The sequence below is a fragment of the Synchiropus splendidus genome, chromosome 17, assembly GCF_027744825.2.
Source record: "Synchiropus splendidus isolate RoL2022-P1 chromosome 17, RoL_Sspl_1.0, whole genome shotgun sequence".
Taxonomy (NCBI): Eukaryota; Metazoa; Chordata; class Actinopteri; order Syngnathiformes; family Callionymidae; genus Synchiropus; species Synchiropus splendidus.
In genome coordinates, this window is record NC_071350.1 from 10,835,490 (window position 1) to 10,853,502 (window position 18,013).

At 42.8% G+C, this 18,013-nt stretch overlaps 1 protein-coding gene across 13 annotated transcripts in view; it reads left to right on the plus strand.

The window, feature by feature from the left end:
- LOC128748282 (neural cell adhesion molecule 1-like) overlaps positions 1 to 13,999 on the plus strand; it is a 203,620-nt gene extending 189,621 nt beyond the window's left edge. For 6 of the 13 annotated variants that reach the window (XM_053846905.1, XM_053846908.1, XM_053846906.1 and 3 more), the window contains 4 exons: positions 9,020 to 9,215; positions 10,414 to 10,530; positions 10,866 to 11,213; positions 13,820 to 13,999. In XM_053846905.1, the coding sequence (XP_053702880.1) occupies positions 9,020 to 9,215; positions 10,414 to 10,530; positions 10,866 to 11,213; positions 13,820 to 13,940 (782 nt within the window). In that variant the 3' untranslated portion in view covers positions 13,941 to 13,999. Of the gene's footprint in view, positions 1 to 878; positions 8,633 to 9,019; positions 9,216 to 10,413; positions 10,535 to 10,865; positions 11,214 to 13,819 lie in introns of those variants that run through there. The other 7 variants (XM_053846913.1, XM_053846915.1, XM_053846916.1 and 4 more) reach the window with 4 other exon arrangements.
- The last annotated feature ends 4,014 nt before the right edge of the window (positions 14,000 to 18,013 follow it).

Sequence of the window (18,013 nt, forward strand, 5' to 3'; positions counted from 1 at the left end):
TTAATACAATAACATATAGTCATTCATATCATGGACTTGAGCTTCATGACTGTTTGCATGAGCAGCTCTCTTTCTCCGCCATGACCAGTGGTGACACACTTTTTTTTTAAACTTTATTTAGCGCTCAGCTCCATGTTACAGGTCGGGTGCATGTTGTGTGACAGCCTGTATAGCCAAAGCATTGTGTATGTATTTCACAGTTGCCACTCTAATGCGATTTTAAAGCCTGAAAAAGAAGGATTACATTGACTGCTTAAACCCTGTAAACCAAAGACACACTGCTTGGTTTAATTGATATCTTGTCTTGGAGATTTTTTTTTAATCAAATGAGATGCAGAATTCAATTTTTCAAGTCACACCTCTGGTCATAATGAAAGAGAGATCCGACCCTTCTGGTTATGGATGTTTTTTCTGCATCCAGGTTTTGGTACCAAACTCGGCTCTGTGACTGCTCAACTGAAATGTGTGTTTGTGCCGAACCATAAAGCAGAAAAGTCAGGCCGTTTGAGACGACTCCCTTCATGTTGTCATCCCTCATTACCTTCATTCCTTACACCCTCCAGCCCATGCCTGCTATGATCCCTCCGTCATCTGAATTCTTTTTATGTTCAAACCTCTAACTTCCTTTTTTGATTATCCTTCGCTCCAGCCACTAATAAGCTTTCAGACTTGGGTTTCGGTGTTTCTGACCAGTTTTTTCTATCTCTCCCTCTCTTTTCCCTCCTTCTTTTCTTTGTATTTGTTCCATGTGTGGTCTTTTTGGGCACCTACGGACCATGACATTGCCATAAACACAAATTTCCTCTCTTTGTTTTTTGTTTTCTTTGACCGAAAAACACATATATATATATATTTCGATGTGTGTGGGTGGTTATTAGCCCCAGCAACCCTGGGTTGCCGATGTGTGACGTACAGTCTGGCTGCTCTCCTCGCGTCCATGCTGACTGCACTCTGGCTCTCATAAACTGATCCCAGCCAAGCAGAAAGGACAGTCTGAGCCTTTTCAATCTTTGGGCGCGACTCCTCTGCTGCGGATGCCTTTCTGACCCTTGTGCAGCCACACACAAGATAAAAATAAATTAATGTGTCAAGACATTGGATCATGATGTTGTTACAGGGTGCTCACACGCATCATTCGGGGGGATGTTCTGTTCTCATTCTCTTTATTTTTGTCACGACCTGAAAAAACAAAAGATATGAATGGAAGGTTATGTCGATGTGGGGTGCTATAGCGGGTGCAATGTAAGCAAAGCGTCGCAGCTTTGTTTCCACTGCAGTAAATAACACATTCATAATGCCTTAACACGAGTGGAAAACAGACCAAAATATCAGTGATGGTTACCACAAAGAGGGTTTATTCGACGCATCCCTCCACTCCGACAACAGCATGAACACTGCATGAAGGCATGAGCCAGTATTCATGAACGCTATGCAGCTGCCGTCCCCAGTCAAGCATTATGAATGTGTTAAGAAGGTGGGGAGTTACAAATGCTGTGCCTACTTCCTGTTCGTTTTTTGGAAACAAGCTTGAAATGTCAGCGGCGAAAACGCACAAGGACGATTGTTCACGGAGAATTTAAAACCTAGGGAAATAGTCATCGAGCGCTTTTCTTACTTCACGGCGGTTTCATTATAGAGAGAAGAGGAGAAATGTCTAGGGAAAAAAAAAACAACTAATCATGTTTTGTGAAAACGTGTACATACTCTTTTCAGATTGAAATACAAGAATCAGCTGTACGACAACCACTGATGTTCTCTTTTTACATGGAAGCAGAGAATTGTCGAGACAACTTCAATGCAGCAGCTGTATAACATAAAAAACTCATTTTCAATAATGTGATATGACTATTCTTTCAGACATTTTTTGTAATTATATATATATATATCTATATATATATGTGTATTTCCATGTAACCATTGTAGGGTTGAAATAAATGGTTTCTTTTTCTTTCACAAACGTAATTGCTTTTTGAAGCAATAACGCAGACGTGTGTTGCAGCGACTGCCGATGGCGTGAAGTGTGACGTTTATCTGTCCTCTGCTTTAATTCTACCTTCAACAGCGCTGTTCGATCAGTCAGTGAAGAATCAGTCATATGTCATGTCTGGGGCTTCTGTGCAGCAACGTACACATTTAATTTCCTTTTTTTGTTGTTGTGCCTCAGTAACTATAGAGCCGTATTCATGGGGCCACATCAAAATAAAACCCTAGAAATGTTATTCAAGTATCTAGGTAAAGTAAATGGATAAAAAAGTGCCATATATACAGTGTTAGTGTTAAATATATATTGAGACTGGAGGACGGAGAATTTCCTCCATTGTTACTTCTTCTTGTCTTATTAGAGCAAGGTAGTAACCGCAACACTGCCCCCCATGGTTTCCGGTGGCACTGCTCTGTTTGGCCAGTAAGGTTTGTGGAAACGTGCTGAAATACGGACGCAATGAACACAGCACACGGACAGAAGGCTCCATCTGTATCCAGATCCGTATGGAACATTGAGCATAAATGGGCATTAAGGAGTCACCTCAACCAGTCTCAACACAGCGAGGGACTGTTGGTTTATCATTTGCATGGCCTCAAAATTGTGTCCAACGGATGTTCAGGAAAAAGTTGAGCCTTGTTTCATCCCACACTGCAGTTTATTGGCAGATAAGGGAAGGACGCCCACTCAAGTATCTATACGGTCCATGGCAGGCGTTCTTACTCTTTTTGATCTCGGGGCCCATTCAGTAGATCTGATTCATGACCCTTGATTTCATTTGTGATCAATAGCCATATTTAATCTACTTACACGTAAACAAACCAAAACCTTGTGAAATGACATGAAACAAGTCCAACCAGAAGCAGAACCAGGTGCAAGTCATGTGCATCAAATTTACTAAAGGAAAAAAAAGAAAAAAAAATACACTTGATGCAAACTGTTGAGAAAATTGGAAAAACTGAATGAAATTCGGAATAAAATAAACATGATCTGTATGATGTAAAATATGATGTCTAAATATCATAAAATAAAAATAATGCGTTTTATTTGAACTCCAAAGAAGACATAAGTAAAGTGTAAATGAAAGTACAGCCATAAAAATAACTTTCAAAACTGCTTAAACTGGTGCTTTCATGAACAGTTTTTACTATTTAGGGGCCGGCATCACTTTCTTTATCATTTTTTCTTTTCCAGAACCTCACCATAGTTGGTAAGGTTTGCAGCTGTCAAGTCAATTCAGAGACACTGCCACCTTTCGTGGCTCATGTTTTAAAACTGAGCGTCTCGCTGCCCTTACGGCCCAAAGGTGTAAAACAAAAAAAAGTGTAGCGGCCCTCGAGGAGGCACTCGCGGCCCAACCAAGGGCCTTTGACCCTTTGGTTAAGAGTCACCGGTCTATTACACTAGTGATGGACCTAAAGGTCATTTGGAGCTGATCTTTGCAACGTCTTCAGTGTGGCTCATCTGGAAGGACGAACTGAGGCTTAAAGCAACAATAGAGCTACATTCCCTCCCTCACAGGTCTTCAAGGCAAGTTAAAGTGACTCGCTGACTCACATGACTCACAGACATGCCCTGCTGGGACCCTGGTTCATGGGGAGTGTTCGGCCTCTTCACTGACCCGACTTCAGATACGCTGAAGGACGGATGAGTTGCGCTAGAGCAAGCTTATATATTATAGGAAATATCTTGTGAAGAATCCACTTTGCAGCAGATGTAATACTCTTTTTAGGCTGCCAGACTTGGTGCGCGATAAGCTCCATAAACAATCAGCAGGGATCACCGTCGCTGTTCGCGTGGGAGTGTTGGCTCTAATGAAGTGGAGGAAACAGAATTCATGATCCGAAATTCAACAGATCCTCTTCAAGCTAATCCTTATCGCATCTTATTGGAAATCATCTGTGTGCATGAAGCTCAGTGAGAGTAAATGCCTGCGCTGGAATGTGTCGTAATGAAAACTATAATGGCTCCTCGACCCAGCAGGTATCATCTCCCCACCAGTTATGATGAATTGAAAAATGCAGTTTTTCTGACCGACACTCATGTATGAGTGCTGGAGCGCCGGCCGCCGAGTGGCTGCTTCTCTTGAGGAACAAGAAGGAACATGATGTTCATTTCTGACTGGAGCTTTCTCTTAGCTGGTTTCATCTCTGACACCTCATCAGTGTAATCTCATCTAAAGTTCAGTCGCAGGGATAATCACAGCTTACAACACTCCTGAGATTCTGGCAGACTCATTTGTTTTGTCCCTGTAGTTGTTCGCCAGCGCCTCCTCTGTAATGAAGGAGCCGATCTGAGCCCAGTGATTTTTATTGTTGCTAAACAGCGTCTGAGCTCGATGCTTCCTGGCACAAAATGTTTTGGAGCAAAAGTTATTATTTAAACTGCTTGAACAGGCGTTGACAACGACATAAGCAGAGGCAAACAGTTATTTCTCCCCAAATGATGTAGGCATAAGATTGTGTTGATGATGGTATAGCGCCACACTGTGGCTGAGCTCTCAATAGACACCATTGGGAGAGTGAGCTCTCCCTGGGATTTCATCCCTAAAGAACGTTTAAATGTGCTTAATAATGTTAGAATCTAATAAGCTTAATTCAAAGTTTAAAGAATGTTTATTAAGCATTAATTCCACATATAAAATAATGTAGGTGGAAGGTGTTTCCATTATTTTCCAACCCCTGTATAAGCAATAGAAGTAACGTGTGAGGAACAAAAAAAAATAAAAAAATAAAGAAGAGCTACATGAATAAATAGCCCAAAACTTTTAAGCCCAAAAACTTTTTCATTACGCCGTCTCTCTCTTTGCTCTGTCTGTGGTCAGTGATGTGTGCTGGGTGTTTGCAGTCTGTCCTCTTTCAGGTGTCCTTGTTGGGAGGATTTGGTGTGGCCTCATGTCTGTATGTCCGTGGAGCTCATCCTGCCCAGCTTCAGTCTGTCCTGCCTTTGTTCTTGTTTTCCCTGTGCTGGAGCTCATGGCTGCCTTTGAGAAACTGTCTCACCGGCTGTTGTTTTCAGCAACATTAGCGTCGGTCCCTATTTATAGCAATGGCGGAAATCAAGTATAAATAAAAATTGTCATCGATAAAAGGAGACTAAAGATAAAATAGAGGCTTCTCAGTGTAAAACACACCATTTTGTATCTTTAATGTGTGACTGTAAAACTGAGCATTGCTTCTTGCGTGAGTTCGCTGCGCTAAATCTATTTTGACATTGCACTCTGCAGGGCATCTGTGAGTGGCGCCGCTGCCCGAAGTGCCCCTTCACTGATACTGGGAGATTTACTGAATTTACTAAGTCATCTTGCTGAAGGGTCCTAACCAAGAGTTCCTGTGAGGGAAAGCCAAATTTAAATGGCAGAAATATATCAAACTCTCTGAATAATGGATGAGCTGTTTCAGTAGCAGGATGTTCTCCCTCTTCGGTAGCAGCCTGGGGATGATATGGGTCGTGCCACTTGTAGAGTTCGTGCGCCTCCGCGGGGAATTCCGATGGTTATTCCGCAGGACGTGGTGGACAAAATGATGTCACAGACCCTCTGTCTTCTGATCCAAGATGGCGTAACATGCCCTCCAGCAGCCTGATGCAACACAGTGTGTACAGCAGGCTCTGAGTTTCACACACACTTCAGGGAGGGATACTTTGAGATGATGTATCTGTGCGACAGCTGCACTTGGTGTGTGAAGTTGCCAACATTTTAGCGATTTTTTTCGATACCTCAAATGTTACTGTTATTCCGTGTATCGCCCATGTCCGACACGACGGGACCTTTTTCTTATAAGCCGCTATAGCTGCTGGTACGTGTGGTTACGTAGTATCTCCAACACACATATAACACCAGAAGTCACCGCATTAGTACCCAAGATCAGGCGGCTCAACACGTTCTGACTAATGCGTCTTCTCACACATACAATACGTGGTGTGATGGTGTTTCCCAAATGATCAGATCACACGGTTCGCGACACTCTATTTTGCCGATGCCTTTTTGAATTGCTCCGAGATGACTGCCTGGCAAATAGACCAGTAAATCATCGATAAATATACACAGGGACATGTTTCCCTGTTCGCCCAGGCCGCTGCGCTCGAGGAGACGCCATTCGTGCGGATCATGTCTCGTAAAGATAGAACATAACCGTGATGGTTTTGAGGGTTCATGGGAAATTAACAGTATGTAAATGACCTGCCATTATGAGTCATTCTCCGTCACTGCACGACCTGATCCTCCGGAACGTCTGTTATCGAGGTGCTGGTTTAGTGGCCACCCAGCTGAGGACAAGACGAGAGTGAGAGAAATGTTTGTCTAGTGCATCGTGACACGCAGATTTACTCTTCCTCTTCCAGAGCGAACACGGCATAAAAGCCCTTTCAGCTCTGAAAACATAGCACATGATTTATTGTGCCTGTTAAAATGCAAATGAGGTAATGAGCAGGGGAGAGACGGCGGCGTAGCCTGGAACGCTGTCATCACCTATAGACCGGGAGAGCAGCACGCGCTCGCCATTTTGATTACAGCCATCACAGGGAATTAAAGGTGACCTATTATGTTGATTCGCGCCGGAGCAACTCTGTGTGAGTCGCAGTTCAAATCATTTCTTTTTATGCCTCGCCGCCTCCTGTGTCTGAACTGAGCTTTTTGTCTGGTCGAAAGTTGGATTTGTCTCCCTGCGAACGTCGCTCTTATAAGTGGAACCCAGTTAAGTGACCTCTGGAAAACAGCTGGAATAATCACCTTCTTCTCATGAAGTAAACCACATTTCCACTGCTTTTCAAGCTTGGTACTCTTTATTTTTAGGGTTAGCCAACGTGAAATTTACCTGAATATACCGTACCTTGCCTTTTCAACTGTCCAAATGTCCCTCATATAAAAGCCAATGGCAGTAAAACAACGGTTTGATTGTGGAAACACGGGATCCCTTCAACACAACAAAGATGGCCGCCCATATAAGGAAGACTATGAAAGACAGCTCCATCTTCAACACCACCACATCATCTTCAACACATCATACTGAGTTGGACAGAAGCAGGTTTATGCACAGACATTTTTGCCAGAATAAAAGGGCATCCGTGGCAAATAATGTGTGGTTGGATCGGGTCATTTGTGTTTACAAACATCCTAAACATGTCCCTGGTTATTTCTCTTTGTCCTGGTCGTGCAAAAAAATGTTATTATGGTTCATTTTGTGACGTCGAACCATTAGCAATGCTGTTTTCAGCAGTGCTAATGTGCTTCGTACCCTTCCAACATGAGAAATGCTGAGGAAGAATGTGGCGAAAAGGGCACTTTCCTCAACCAGGGCTGGTTTTTGGGAACTACTTTGGGCCTATCTGTGCGCATGCCTGGATACAAGTTAGAAAAATAAACTTTTTAACAACATCAATTCAAGTTAGAATTAGTGACACTGAGGAAAAGGCCAGTCCTGAGTGGTGGCAACTGCTTCACCTGATGCTGCTGCTCTGCATGAAACAGAAACAGGACAGTCATAAAGGGCAGGATGACTAAGTGAATGTGAGTGATATTTTAAACAGCACAGACTTCACTTTAGGTCGACACGCTGCCATGTGGGACCTGTTTAATCTATGCAGTGCTTATCGCCCTTTCCTTTAATTTCAATCTGGATTCATCTGTCTCAGGAAGTACTTTGTGACTGAAATGCAATTAACGAAAGGTTTGAATAGACTCCTTCAAAACGTCTGGCGGCTCCTAACCTCTGACTCGCGCCAGTCAATCACTGCTAAAAGGTATCAGGCAGTGCGACGTGAATAAAGAGAAAGGTCAAAGCCGACGTCCTCTGACACACACGAGTTACATCTGATCACACTTGATTTAATTCCAGGGTGACTTTTTTTTTTTTTTACCCAGAGTCCACTGGGGCTCGCAGCCTCTTTGGCGAGACTTGATATGTGCTTCTGGGGTTTGAATCAGAGAAATGAGCGCTGAGTTCTGGGTGCAGTGAAGGTGACAGCTTCAGAGATGTGGCTCTTAAACTGTCAGCCTTTAATAAGGGAGGCAGCAGAGTACGCCATGTCAGCCATGATGGACGGATTCTCCTGGACTGGCTACATGATACAGTGCACTGCGATGCAAGTGTCAAGAATAATAACATTAATATTAAGAACTCTCCATGTGCTCCATTCGCTGGTGAGTTAGTCCAAACGTGTTTGTCAGAAATAAGTCCAAAAACATATTGAATATTCATGTGATAACCCATAGCTATTTTGTTTCTCTCTTGTAAACCGAGGCAGAGACGCATTAACCTTTTATGAATGCAAAGCTCAAGCCCCAGTTGCTTTGGACCCATTTAATGCAAATTTCACTTGACACACTTTTCTCATGTTTGTTTTTCTGAAATAATATTCAGGACCGCATAACTGCGTTTTCCCCTTATGAGTCAAACTAGTAATGTGATGACTTCTTTGCTTTGCAGTAAAGTGCTGCGCTACTAAAGTGCTTGAGAAATCCAGCCGTAAACACTAAATCTAAATCTTTATTGATGTCATATCAGAAGCACCTTTAAAGTTAGTTGGGCCTCTGTCTTTGTTTGCTTTTCCAGCTCTTCCCTTCTGTTTGTAGTGTAGCAGGTGCAGGTTTTAAAAAAGCAATTGAACATTACCGCCACAAGAGTGTGGTAGTTTGAGGGGACAATTGAGTTTCAAAAGGTGACGGATTCATTTGTTGTGGGATCGTGTCAGTTATGGATGATAAGATTCCTTTTTTTTCTTGTTCAGTAGAATGTTTTTCTTGTTGCTTCTCTCGCTCCTGTTAAATGAAGTGTGGAGTCAGTCCTGTTATTCCACGCCAACTTAAAAATAAAACTATGTTAGTTGAGATGTTCCCTTATCACAACCTTTACAACGGAATTATTTTTTGCCTTCACCTGAAAAATCAAACTTTACGTACACAGTCGCCCTCATTGCTTTCTCTCCCTCCTTTTCCAACTTTCTGTCTCTCCCGGTTTCTTCACGTGACACCCCCGCCCCCCCTTCTCTTTCTTGCCTGCTTTGCTCGTCTTTGTCGGGTGTTTTTTTCTACACCACCAGGGGGCTCCGGCCTGGGCACCGGGGCCATCGTGGGAATCCTCATCGTGGTGTTCTTCATGCTGCTGGTGGGCATCGATGTCACTTGCTATTTCCTCAACAAGTGCGGCCTCCTCATGTGCATCGCCATCAACTTCTGCGGGAAGGCCGGTCCAGGCGCCAAGAACAAGGACATCGAGGAGGGCAAGGCGGCTTTCTCGTGAGTAGTCACCCGGCGAATGTATGCATGTCCACTGGCTTTATGTTACTGCTCTAAATATGTGAGTGTTGCTCTCAGGAAATCAATAACAATAAGGACGGATGCAGTTTGTCTAGCTGTTTGTTTCTGCCTTACGCTAAAGAGTGTTCTCCATATACCAGCTCAAGTCTGTGCACTATTCCGGTTGATGCGAGCAGCTTTAGCCTTTATGTGACTTGAGTATTTGGGACCTGCCGTCCAGAGAGATGAGCTGAGATCAAGTGAGGCGAGGAGGAAAGTGTAGGCAGGGTGGAACCGGTGGAGATGGTGTGAAAGGCAACTTTACAGCGGCATTTTTCTGATGCCTTGTTTAGGGAGAGTAGCTTTGAGTGTTGGAGTAGGAAGATCGGTGAAGGTGGAAACTAACAGCAAGCAAATATCCCATAAGATACTACAACAGTTGACACTCCTCTTGACTCACATGAGCCAAAGGCTGAAATGAAATTCCTCAGGATTTTGGGAATCTTCTGACTGATGCAGTTTCCAGCTACGCTCTCTCCAACTCATTCTTTCTTCGCTCTTTGTGGGAAATAAGTGATTAATTTCAAGGTTGTCGCGGAGGAAATCAGGCTGTCGTTCTTGTCGCAGCAGACGAAAACACACAACAGGTGGCATTTGGTGTCAACACCGACGCCTCCGCCTTATTATTCAGCCTCTTCAGATTTGCCAGCCACTTCACTATATTTACGTCCTCTTTTCACAACAGCGATGAATGTCAGCAGCGTGAATACATATTTCAACTCGATGGCTGCCGTGAGAGGGATTTATTTTGGAGGGAGTGTGGATGTTTGGCGTGTCAGCCACAATGTCATCCGCTGTAAGCACTCACTTTCAAGCTCAGTAAAACCAGTGGGCGATGACAACAAGATGAGCCTGCAGGGAAAAGGAAAACCTTAAATCAGACCCTGCAGGTGCGAGATAAGAATATGAAGTTTGTGCTTTTATGATTTGTTTTCGCTTAACTTTTCTAAACTTTTATGTTTATCTTCTTTATGTTCCTGTGTCACTGCGCTCAACCTGTGTCTTTTTGTTACACTGGGCACTCCAGTTTCCTCCCACTGACAGCTTTGTCCCCCAGTACTTGGACCCCAGAACATGAATAAATGGCTCTCTTGATCCCAACAACACTGTACTGACTGTATCGCTTCACCATTTTTAGGAAAGATGAGTCAAAGGAGCCGATCGTGGAGGTGAGAGCGGAGGAGGCACAAACCCAAAATCAAGAAGGCGTGGCCCCCACTGAGCCAAATGAGACCACACCACTCACAGAACCTGAGTAAGTCATGAATAGATGCCCTCTAAAAATCTGTCCACTGCTATTTACTCTGAAAGTACAAGTCAAAGTTCTTGGTGACTGTTTTTATCATAATGCTGCAATGTGAGCTACAAACGTCTCCTCAGTCTAGTGTAATGTGTAAGTCAGTAGACAGGGGGCGCCACTCCCGATCCTTTGTTTTCCCCCACACTAATGTTGTTTTGCTAACGTGTTGACTTGTTCCAGCACAGTAGATCTCACTCTTCTTTACCACCCTTGCATCCTTCCTCACCTCTTCTTGGTTCCTCCCTCGACCCCTCACTCTCTCTTTGTCCTGCTGCTCCCCCACTAAACAGGCCTGCCGTCGCCGACCCCCCCTCCGTCGTGGTAAACACGCTCCCCGAAACTAACTCGCTCCCTGCTAGCCAGCCAAACCCCAAAACTACCTCCAGCCCCACCAAAGCCACCACTGAGAAGTCCTCACCCCAAAACAGCCCCAAAGCTAACCCCCAGCCTGATGTGGGAAACCTGGTGGACCTCAGCGACACCCCTAAAGTTGCACCCTCATCCAACATAACCCCCTCACAGCATGACCCAGCCAAAGCCCCAAACATCACCCAAAGTAAAGACTCGCAGGTAGACGGCCTAAAGGAAGACGCAGCTCAGACCCCGAGCACTGAGACCACCACACCAGCCCCGACTGAGTATGAACATTTCCATTTGCACATCACTCACTATCTCCTCTGCTCTGGTGACATCCCATCATCGCAAACATGGCAGTCGTGACCTAAGGTTTCACCGTAACTGATGACTTCTTTCAGCCGAGCGGAACCTTCCGTAGGCACTTTTTCAGATAAAAATCAACTACTGCTTACATCCGTTTTCAATCGTGAAGAGGACATTCTATTAGTAACAGACAAATGGAGTGAAAATAAAAATGGATAAAAATAAACATTATGTTATTTTACATTAAAGAATAAAATCTAAAATATATTAGTAAATATTTCAACAAAATGTATTTTTAAAAAGCTCATGAAAACTAAATAAATTATTCAAATAAATCTTTCCATATATTATGTTATTTATTCAAATTAGAAACAATTTATTCATCAAAAAAGATCAATTATATTTCCTGGCCATAATGTTGAAAATATTTATTTATTTATTCTTATAAATATGAATACGCCTTGCTATACACTTTGAATTTACAGAAACCAGGACAAGCAGGAGGAAACACATTTCTGAGAGCTACTTAAATGTACGAAGTGAAAATGAAAGGTGAGTTGCAAGTGAAAGCATCATTTAAAAATAAACACTGACTGGTTCCAACAAAGTTTGGAGGTCAGACTTTAAATGAATAAAAGCTTGCTTCGCGGCTGTGGTTGGATTCTGGGATGTCACCAGTGTGTCACTGTCACCGCTCCACTTCCACCTTGTTTGTCTGCTCACATCAGTGAGTCACCCACCCGCCCTGCCTCCTTCTCACCAGACCTCCATCCAGGCCTCGAGCTGTGTTGTGGGGGGGTGAACCACCGACGGTTTAAAGTTATACAGGCTGGTTAAAACAGGTGATGGTGATAGAGAAAGTAGAGAGTACAGACAACACACGCAGCCGGCCATATTAATCCATCATGATCCTGTGTTTGGACCGGCAACTTTTAACTTCTCTCTTGAGGCTTCATTTAGCCTCCAGGCTTTTGTGCAGGCGGCTAATGTGGACGTCTCGATGAAGGAAAGTCATAACTGCTGAAGAACTTCTCTTCTTTCATGTTGTTCAATCAGCTGTTAGTTGGACATTTGATGCCGTCTTATTTGAACTCATAACTCTTTGAACCCAGCTTTGGTTTCGCTCGTGTTTCCTCTCTGAACTTTCCCCAGTCGGCAGGCTTTATTTGATTCCTTGTCTCAGGAGTTGAAATGAAAGCGAGAAGCATAATGTTCAGGTCAGTCTATTATGTTAGCTTTAAAAAAAAAAAAAAAAAAGAATTGTGGATATCTGAGACAAATATTTGTTTCAGTCATTTTTAATGCGTAATAAATAAATAATAATAATGAATTTACCACCACTGACGATTTGAACATGTATGAAAACAAAAGTAATTTCTTTCCCCAATATAAAACATAATTGTGGACATGTTTTATTCTGGGCAACACTAAAATTACTTTTTGGCAAAATAAAAATAAAAATAGCCCAGATAAATTATTAGAGCCAATAATAACTATTGAACATTTAGAAAGCTGTCAGGTATTATCTAAAATGTCTGTTTTAGTTTTGATAAAGCACTCATATTTGAAATATATTGTTGCTTTTGTTTGTTTTTTAATTATTTTTTTTTATATTCTGTATATTTAAGTTACAAAAATAATAATTTGAAAATACAGAAAAGTCACACCGCTATATCAAATTGTGTTGTATATTATTGTTTATAGAAAAACAATTGGTATCTTGGAATATAATATACTTAAAACCCACTTGTGTGATTTTTGTCTTCAGCGCTTGTGCTCAGAAGAAACGCTGAATAGCAAAGACTGTCTTTAGCATGTGAGATCCGCGGCGTCCGTTGGGATCAGGTCGGAGGTTTGACTTCCTCTCCCATTCTAGCTAACAGTGTTAAAGTTATTTTAAATACGAAGGTTTCTTAAAATCACTTCAGCTGGAATTAGGAAAGCAATTTCAGCTCAGGGTCGTGGGAGTTGAACGTACTTATTGAGGCCTCATTTCGTTCGTCCCGCCGAGAGAAGGGAAGTGTCTGCTGGACGGGGGAAAGAGTATTGATTTCAAATTTTGGAGGAGAAGATTGTATGTGATGTGACGGGGTGGAGGGTGTTTGAAACTGTTTCGGGGACGAGCAGAAAACGTTGCGAATGAAGGTGCGAAGTTAGTGCTTTTGTGTGGAGGCCAGCTTCAGACAGCATGTAATCCTCTTGTGTGTCGGGTTTGTGTGCTGGTTCTGCCTCGGTTTCGGGGCTCCTCGCGCATTGTACCTACTGTACCGACTCTGCCTCATTCCGCACCGGCGCTCATTGTTCGTTGAAAATAGCAGTGACATCCATGTACACTTAGTTGATGCACAGCTCGGATAGTAAGCTTCATCCCATTATGTGTGAAATGCATTCAGTTCCAGCTGGGAAAACAAATTCCCTCAAAGCATCTTGCATGTTTTCCACCCTCATTTTCTCTCCTTTTCTTTTGAACTGAAACACAAAAGCCAGCGCCATAGCAGACATTTTAGCCACGCAGACTGAGACTTAGGGATTTGCCGCTCACAGAATATCCCTTTTTTCTCTCTCCTCCTGTTTGTCCATGTAGCGGCAAAACTGTGAAGGATGATAACACGAAAGGAGAGAGCGAAGTGAAGGACGAGACGGCGGAGGTGAAGACGGTCCCGAACGAAGCTCCGCAAGCCAACGGCAACGAGAGTAAAGCGTAACTCCCTCGGCGTGGAGACGGCGGTCCAGTTCGGGCGGGGAGTTTGAAAGTTTCTTTTTGGGGGTGGGAGGGGTCGGGGGTCACAGTCACTGAAACCTCAAATCAACAACACCCATAAATACAAAACAAAAATGGGTCTCTCTTCGTGGGACCTCATGCACTTCAGTTCATTATTTGCCACAAATAAAAACGAATCAGTAAAACACAAATCTTGTTAGAAGAACTGGGTTCGACTGTCTTTACTTCACTGATAGCTGCCTTCATGAGCACCACTATTGTATGCAGTATCTCGTGGTAACCCCTTTTTTCCCCTGTGTCTATCTTCCGTTGGGTTTAATGTGACTTCCTGTGTACCGCTGTTGTGTTCAGGGTTCCCGTAAAGAACACTCACATCTTTTCGTTCGCTGCAAACTTGAAATATCTGCCCGATATGTCATGTATTTTGACGCGTAAGTAGACCCACAAAACTGTGCTATTTTTATTTTATTTCTGCATTTAAAAATGATCCACGCACTCATAACACGCCACACTTTGTTTTCAGTCTCAAGACACGGTTTTGGTTTCCAATTTCACAGCCAAAATCCCGATGAAGGGAAGCTAAGTGGCCACGGTATTGACCCTTGAGGTACACCGCAATCCAAAAAAGTTGACAGGAAATATTGTCCACACTACTCCAGTCGTACAGCAACGTCAAAAAAAGCAAATCGCTGAACACACGTTACTGACTTGAATGAACTGATGTTGAGATCCAAGCCAAAACAATTCACGTGAAGCAGACTTGAATAGGAGAGTGTGTTTATTGTCAGTGCTGTCGGTTAGCTTAGCCGTCGTCGTACACACCTGCTGGGATTCATGATTATAACCGTCACCCGTCGATACTCAACAGAAACCCGAGCGTCACCTTTCCTTTGTCACCGCAAACATTGCCATAGTGCGCTTCGCTCACCGCTGCCTCAGCTGATTCACACTTGTCACTGTTGTGCGTCGAGTTTAGCGACTAAAATGTTATCATTTCCCCACTGCCAAATCATGTTACTTTCAGCTGGCTAAAGCAGTGGCTAGTATTTTATACCGCTGTGTCTGTCTCCGTACATTTTGAGTGACTCAAATTCAGTCATTGTAGTGTAAACATTCAGCTGATGCTAATGCAGCTACAGCAGCATACTTGTGTTGTATGTTAGCTAGTGACGATATTAAAATATGGCGCTGAAAAGATTCACATTTGATGATTGACTCAAGAAAAAAAAGATGCTATTATTGTTATTAAATTAATTCAATTTGTCATCTTAGCTGAAGTGTAGCTAATGCTAGTTAGCATCTATCGCTAATGGCGCGTTCCAGTTCTTCTTGGAACTGGGAATTTCCCAGTAGGATAGTAGGATTTCCAAGTCGTAGAGTGGGAGAATCCTCACCACCTCGCAATCCAAGATGGCTCCCCCGAACGTTAACAATTAGAATGTACGTTTCCTTTTCATCCTGCAGATTTTTGTAGGTGCAAACTAGAGTAGCAAGGTACATGAGTATCTTTCACTCTCTTCTTTTCTGACTAACTGGAACACACTTAATCCAGCTGTAATGTCATTTCCAACTCCCACTTCCGAGGTGGTCTGGAACGCATCATTTCTCAAGAAAGATGTTCAATAATAGGACCATTTCAATAAAATAAAGAGCGCCACCTATTGGGATATAGAAGAACACTGCTCCTAAGTATTTGTTTTTCAAAGTAAATTTACACTTCAGCAAATAAGGTGATGAAGGAACCTGAGACTCCAGCATTATATCATGAACTAAAATTCTGTCAAGAAGAATCTTTGTTTGAAAATGAATGTGCTCATCATGAAGTGCTGCAGTCGTTCATGGAGAAAGAAGAAAACTTGTCCGGTGACCGTAAATATATTAGTCTGTGCTATTTAATTCTCTTAGGAAGTGATTGACTTGTGCATTGCGCCTCCTTATTTAGACTGCAAGCTAGTTCACTGTGAACGTGTGACTCCGTCGTGTCATTAGTCGACTTTAGCTGTTTAGAAACTTCATGAAAAAAAGACAAGAAAAGAGAAAAAAAACGTAGCCGATCGTGTCGCAGCAACGTCTGACAGGAGCAAACTGGAAAGACACAGTGCCTTTGAAAACGAAAACGGTGGCATACATTCCATCCCTGTCATCCTCTGTTGACTTAATACACCTGAATGTTGTTTTTATGTCATATATTTAAAGAGCATCTGTCATTATATGGCTCGAGATAATTCAATGTCATTTCTCACTGTCGCGCCTGTACTTGCCAAGATTTGAAAATAAAATCCGAAAGATGTCCAGCAATGAAATCTTGACCTCAACTTTGCTCAGGAGGGTCGGACAACAAGACAAAGGCTCCATGTATTTGTTGATTTTTTTTTTTTTCAAGTGTTGTGTATTTGTCTTTCTATATTTGCTTCGAGAAAAACAATGTTTGCTTCACCATGCTCTGAAATGTTATTTTTAAAAAAGGGAGAGATGCTGTTAGCAAACTGTCTCTGCTGAAATACAGTGTGAAAACTGACCCGCCTCTGTCTTGTGTTTCTGCAGCGCGAACACCAGGTGAGATTTGTTCCCTCCTGCACTGCATTATTCACTTTGAATCCGCAGACGTCCTCCAGGTTTTGTTTTTTATCCCGCTCCGTGTCTGCAGATGGAGACACAAAGCTGCATGAATTTTTTAGGGTTTGAAACTGAGAAAAACATGTTGTCAAGGTCCGTGCCTCACAGGAAGAAGAAGCTCCGATGCACTGCTGCTCTGAATTCAGTCGCACAGGAGACTGCTTTTATCTACTCGTGCGCTGAAGGTGAAGTAGCAGCAACACGTCCACCTCATGCGCTGAGATGTAACTACACCAGAAGCACCAGGAAAACAAAGCTCCTCTGCCTCGGCAGCAATGTTAAGAAGTAGATTTTATCACTCTGTGCTGGCATGAAATGGCAACTCAACATGGAGGTGTCTAAAATTGTTTACTTTTAGCACCTCATTTATTTGATCAACTATAGTTAAAAATAATTTTCCCTCATCACACTCATCTTTCCATTAAGTCCCATTGCCATTGGGTTCTCACATATTTGTTAAAACATTTTTTTATAAGCATTTATATATATGTTTTTTAAATATTTTTTAGCTACTTTTATTTATATGGCCTGATAAAATGCTTCACTCTGCCGCATGACGCGTTTCCCCGGATTGACCACTAGAGAGCAGCAGAGCCTCAAAAAGCAACCAACAACACACTCTTCCGCTGACTGAGACGTGGGTTGACATCACCTGTGTGAGTTGAGCTGCGTTCCAGTCAGACCGAGAGTAAACGCCTGCCAGAGAAGCGGTCAGCCTTCAGGGAGAGTCACGGATGACAAATGTTGTTTACCTCGCTGCTTCGGATGAGGCCGCTGTTTATGATCGATGGAGAACCAGTCAGCGTCGCACTGTGAGAACTGCTGTCTCACATTAAAATACGACCTCGTCGTTCCGCTGTAATGCCAAAAAAACTCACTAAAATACATGTATTTGACATTTTAATAGTGCATTTTATGAGGAACCTTTTTCACTTCGAGCCGTGTTGTAACCATGGCAACGAGGCATAACCTATAACCTATACATAATGTGGTAGTTATGGTCACATTACATCTTTTTTTTCATGGCAAAAACATTTCAGATTAGAAAACTATTTGATGGGAACTGATTTAAAATGACCCAAAAGTGGGACGTCATTTTAATGTGATATTAGGTCCCATTGGAGGAGCAAATGATGGGCGACCTGTTGGTTGAGTCCTGAAAATCACCAAAGTGAAACACCAAAACAGTCAGACTTCAGATTGTTCATGAGTTTTGAGAAATGTTGGGGACGATAACTATAATGGGGATTACTTTAGATTAGGTTGCTATCAAGGCATCTGCCACACTGAAATTTCACTGTTTACTTCTGAAAATATTTATCCCTTTCTCATGAATCCCTCGAGACTTTTTGTCCATTTCAGGCCACCATAGATCAAGCTACTTTCGTTCCTTGCGCTCGCTTTACACACTCTCTGTTTGAGCTCCTGTGGGCTGAAATA